General features: G+C 33.6%; 1 protein-coding gene across 1 annotated transcript in view; it reads right to left on the minus strand.

The window, feature by feature from the left end:
- Positions 1-5,493: 5,493 nt before the first annotated feature.
- Positions 5,494-6,065, minus strand: part of LOC103609592 (olfactory receptor 4K14-like) — a 1,843-nt gene continuing 1,271 nt past the window's right edge. Inside the window, exon 2 of the mRNA XM_008593891.1 lies at positions 5,494-6,065. Coding sequence (XP_008592113.1) covers positions 5,494-6,065 — 572 coding nt within the window.

Genomic DNA, 6,065 nt, shown 5'->3' on the forward strand with positions numbered 1-6,065 from the left:
CAACAGTGTAGAAGAGTTTCCCTTTCCCCACATCCTCGCCAGTATTTGTTGTTCTTGGTCTTTTTAATAATGGCCAGTGTAACTGGGGTGAGATGATATCTCAGTGTGGTTTTGATTTGCATTTCTCTGATGACTAGTGATGTTGAGCATTTTTTCATATACTAGTAGGCCATTTGTATGTCTTCCTTTGAAAAGTGTTTATGCATCTCCTTTGCCCATTTTTTAATTGGATTATTTGTTTTTCTATTGTATAGCTGTTTAAGTTCTTTATATTGTTTGGATATTAATCCCTTATTGGCTGTATTGTTTGCAAATATTTTCCCCCATTCCATAGATTGTCTTTCTGCTCTGTTGATTGTTTCCTTTCCTGTGCAGAAGCTTTTTAATTTATATAGTCCCATTTGTTTATTTTTTCTTTTATTGCTTGTGTGTTTGGGGTCTTATTCATAAAGTCTTAGCATAGTCTTACTTCCTGGAGTGTTCTCCCTATGTTTTCCTTTAGTACTTTAATGGTTTTGGGTCCTATATTTATGTCTTTAATCCATTTTAAGTTGATTTTGGTATACAGTGAAAGGTGCAAGTCCAATTTCATTCTTCTGCATATAGAAGTCCAATTTTCTCAGCACTATTTATTGAAAGGGCAGTATTTTCCCCATTGCATATTCTTGTTGCCTTCATTGGAGATCAGTTGGCTTTAAGTATATGGATTGATTTCTGAGTTCTCCATTCTATTCCATTGATCTGAGTGTCTATTTTTATGCCAGTACCATACTGTTTTGTTTACAATAGCTTTGTAATATAATTTGAAGTTGGGTAGTGTTATGCCTCCAGCTTTATTTTTTTGCTCAGGATTGCTTTGGCTATTTGGGGTCTTTTGTAGTTCCATATGAATGTTTGGATTGCTTTTTCTATTTCTGTGAAGAATGACATTGGTATTTTGATGGGGATTGTATTGAATCTGTAGATTGCTTTGGGTAGAATTTAATAGACAGTTAATTCTTCCCATCAAAGAGCATGGTATGTGTTTCCATCTATTTGTGTCCTCTTTAATATCTTTCAGTAGTGATTTGTAGTTCTCATTGTAGAGATCTTTTGCATCCTTTGTTAAATTGATTCCTAGGCATTTTATTTTTTTGGTGACCACTGTAAATGGGCTTGTTTTCTTGATTTCTTTTTCTGCTGGCTCATTAATGGAATATAAGGATGCTACTGATTTGGGGTTATTAATTTTGTATCTTGCAACATTACTGAAATTGTTGATCAGCTCTTAGAGTTTTTAATAGAGTTTATAGGTTGTTCTATATATAAGATTATGAAATTTTAATATCTGTTTTGAATGTGCCTTTTAGAAAAGTTGTATCAGGTTATACCATCATTATCAATGTATGAGAGTGTTTAGTTCTTCACAGTTTTATCCATAATAAATCATCAATTTCTAAAAACTTTGACAATTCATTAAGAGCAAATTAGTACCCCAGTGCTGTCTTATTAGTGTTTCTTTGATTACTAATGATAGGTTTACTTTTCATAGAATTATTGACTATTAGAATTTCTTCTTTAAGTATGTCTTTATATGTTTTGTTTATTTTTAAATTTGCATACCAAACTTTTTTCTTTATTATTTATTTGGAAGACTACTTTTACGTTAATATGTTAATAATCTGCCTATTTCACAATTATTTTTCACAGTTTGTTTNGGGATCCGAACCCTCAGGCGGGAGCGCCGCCGCGCTTCCTAAGCGGCGCACTATCCAGTGCACCACCGGGCCGGCCCAGCTCTTAGAGTTTTTAATAGAGTTTATAGGTTGTTCTATATAAATTTCATGTTCTATAAGATCATGAAATTTTAATATCTGTTTTGAATGTGCCTTTTAGAAAAGTTGTATCAGGTTACACCATCATTATCAGTGTATGAGAGTGTCTAGTTCCTCACAGCTTCATCCATAATAAATCTTCAACTTCTAAAAACTTTGACAATTCATTAAGAGCAAATTAGCACTCCAGTGCTGCCTTATTAGTGTTTCTTTGATTACTAATGATAGGTTTACTTTTCATAGAAGTATTGACTATTATAATTTCTTCCTTTACATGTCTTTATATGTTTTGTTTATTTTTAAATTTGCATACCAGGCTTTTTTCTTTATTATTTATTTGGAAGACTAATTTTATGTTAATATGTTAATAATCTGCCTATTTCACAATAATTTTTCACAGTTTGTTTTTACTTTTATTTTTATAGCACTTATAGCTCCATATAAAGATATATGCATTAACTCTATCTATGAATCTATTTTTACATGAGCATACATAGAAAATATGAATTATATTTTAATATTTTGGATATCATTTCAATTATTTCCTTCTTTATTTGTGAATATGTGACATGTTATTTTCTGTCTGCTTTGTTGTTTTGTTTGTTGTTACCAGTATCATAGAGTTTCCCGTGCCTTCTTAATTGCTATCTACCAAGGTATCCGTGGTTTTCAACAATATTCACAGGCAAGGACCTCTCCAAGAAGTGTTCCAAATGAGTTCAGCTACCTGAAACAGAGCTGCAGAGCTGGAAGATTAGTGATAAGGAATCCCAAGGAAGAATTCTGGTGACAGACCTGTCAGTATGGGCACAGACTGTGAAAATATAGATGTTCCATTTGAATGCTCATCAGAGGGCATTGATTACAGAGGAAGCATTATTAATCAGGTAGACAAATGACAAGTTCTCTGTGTGTTAGCCTCTTTTCCCAGCCTCCTCAGTGCTTGCTGAATGGGTCCAAATATAAAATGAACAGAGTTGGAGGTCATGTGTTAAACAACATTGAATTCCTCGTGAAGCATGATCTGGATATCAGTACTGATAGGCCCTTTTAATTCTGAGTAAGAAATATGATACAGTATACTGTGGGGATCCATCAGTCACTTACTGGGAGAGTGATTATACTGGGAACCTTCTACCATGGAGGAAGTAGTGTTTTGTCTCATTGGAATGAACATGTGTTCTGGATACACATGGCCTTCCTACTCATAATACTTCAGTTTGCACCACAATCTGTGGATTTAAGTAATGTCTTATTCACCATCATGGTATTATGTACAAAATTGCTTCTGATCAAGGAATTGATCTAACAGCAACACATGTGAAGAAATGGGCTCATGACCACAGGATTCACTGGTCTTAACACATACTTGTACATGATTACCCATAAACAGCTGGCCCAATAGGATGGTGTAATGGCATGTTAAAGACTCCTTTTGTCTTCCACAGGAGACAATGTTTTCATCCCCTGGATCTGGGAATAAAGAAGTGAGAGGGGACATAGTTTTTTTCTCTGTTATGACTGATTACTCAATCACAACATTTTTGCTTCTTGTTTTCACATCTTTGAGCTCTGCCGGGTTGGAGGTCTTGGTGCCTAAGGAAGAAATGCTTCCACCACAGTAGACAACAATATTTTCATTACATTAGAAATTAAGACTGGCTATTGGCCATTTGAATTTTGTCTAAGAAATGTCTATGTCTACATATCCTCTAGGTAAGTGTCTACGAAGATGATTCTAACAGAAAGCAGTGGGAATTAAGGAAAAGCTGCCTGTCTAAAATTAATGTGTAAATACTAAGCTTAGACAGCATAGTAGAAAGTGACAAAATATTTGAGTTGAAAACATGTACAACTTAGATTTTGTTGTAACAACTTATATTACAGGACAATATAAGTTGTGTATTTCATTCTTATGCTCTTCTTCAGAATATTCAGGAATTCCATGTAAATAGCACTTGACTCCCATGTTTACCTTCTGATGACATGCAAAATTATAAAGATACTCAGCATTCTGGGTAGAAACAAAATTACTTAAAACATGCAGTGATGAAAATACTTGATTGAATTGATGTACTTATACAGATGAATTGAAATTAAGGTCTAAGACAAAAACAAGCAAATAACTGACTGTAAGTCCTTTAATACTGTCTGTGTGCAAGCATGTGCTTAAGTGGCATTTCTCTTGTTCAGAATATACACTGCTTGAACAAACTAGATTACAAATTATGCCATTTACAATAATTAGTTTTATATTGTTGATAGAGATGTTCTGATATTTTATTCTTGGCATGAGTTACTCTTTCACTTACTTTGTAAGAAATAAATTTTCTATTGCATTGTGCAATGTCAAATAATAAATGAACACTCTTGGAAATCAAATCAATCTCTAAATCTGTTAGGTAAAGAAAAATAAAGCTATGTTACCTCGAGGAAATTAAATTCCTATTTCTAGGTCTTGCATTCTAATTGACAGTTTGGGGATCATACTAAAAGCATTTAAGGTAACACATATAAATAATGGCATTAAGTAGGCAGTCAGGAATGATAATTGCTTTATTTTTATTTTGCCATTTGTTGCATTTTGCACCCATGTTAAACAAAATAAAAACTGCATATGTGCCATCTTTCTGTTATAAGATTTTTATTGTTGATTCTTACAACTGAATTTCAATCCACTTAATTTATAATTCTCGAAGAAAGAAAAGAAATATTATTTATGATTTAAAACTTTTAGGATAATTTTTTAAATGACAAAAGAGCTTACTTATATATACCTTGACAAATAAAAGTTATAAGCATTCAAATAAAAATTGGCTTCTATTAATTTATTAAAATATTTTATTGTGTCTATTATATATTAACTACTGCACTATGTACTGCGTTTTCAAAAAATAACCAGATAAGGTGTGGTTCTTGCCTCAGGAAAATTACATTTCAGGACTTTTGCAAAACTGGTTTATTAACAGCATAAATAAACAGCATTTTTTTACAGCATGAATAAATAAACAGTGGTTTTTTATAGCATAAATATCAGTACTTGGGACTGAGATAACTAAGGAAGGAAAATATTATTAAGATTTATTTAATTTATTTGAAAATTTTTATTGAGTTAATAAAAACCAAGTAGCGAGTAATCTCTACTGCTGCTCCTATATACTTTACAACTTTTATTTCATTCTTTATTCATTTTTTCCCTTGCTTTTTCCCATTAGTATTTGGGAAGAAGCTAAGGTAAGAAAAAAAAATTAATATTTTGCCTTTGAAAAAGGCAAGATTAAGTTTAGAGGGGAGGGTGTCAATATTAAAGAAATACATCTTTTTCCAATGGGGCTGAGAGAAAATTCAAGAGAATTTCATTAAGATGTTGTCTGTCAGAATGGATGTATGGCTTTGTTGAATGAAAATCAGGAGTTCATTTAATGTAGTTAAAGGCACAGACAGACTGGATAACTCCCCCATAAAAAGGATCATTAGTGTTGAATTTTAGGGAAATATTTTATGGCATTCTGTTGGTTTATTAGGAAATGTTGAAACTTCCTGAATTATATTAACCCTTTTTCTGTATCTGGAGCCACAAATAACATTTAGACATAAACTGAACATCCTGAATCCCCAACCTATCTTATAAAGTCAGTACATTGTCAACTTGAAGTACTTACAGTGAGGCTTCTGAGCATTAAGTATTAACCTTGGAATCCATGTAATAACTTCTGAATCTCTTCATAGTGTTTTTCATCTCTTGATTTCTCAGGGTATAAATAGCTGGATTTAGGAGAGGTGTAATGACTGAGTAAAACACTGCAAGAAACTTGTCCACCCAGGTGATGGTGACTGGCCACACATAGATGAAGATGCATGGCCCAAAGAAGAGCACCACTACTGTGATGTGGGCAGTGCAGGTGGAGAGCGCCTTAGATGCTCCAGTTTTAGAGCTTCGGTGGACAGTGCGAAGAATATATGTGTAGGATATCAGCAACAGAATAAAGCAGGTCATGGCCAGAACCCCACTGTCACTATTCATAAGTATTTCCAAATTATAGGAATCCATGCAGGCAAGCTTGATGACCAGTGGTATATCACAGAAGAAGCTGTCTACTTCTCTGGGGCCACAGAAAGGCAGCTGCACAATCACAACCATTTGACTCATGGCATGCACAAAGCCAATGGCCCAGGAAGTCACCACTAGTCCAAGACATCTTTGCAGGCTCATAACGCTTGAGTAGTGGAGTGGTTTGCAGATGGCCACAT

Source organism: Galeopterus variegatus, unplaced genomic scaffold (genome assembly GCF_000696425.1).
Source record: "Galeopterus variegatus unplaced genomic scaffold, G_variegatus-3.0.2 Scaffold9832, whole genome shotgun sequence".
Taxonomy (NCBI): Eukaryota; Metazoa; Chordata; class Mammalia; order Dermoptera; family Cynocephalidae; genus Galeopterus; species Galeopterus variegatus.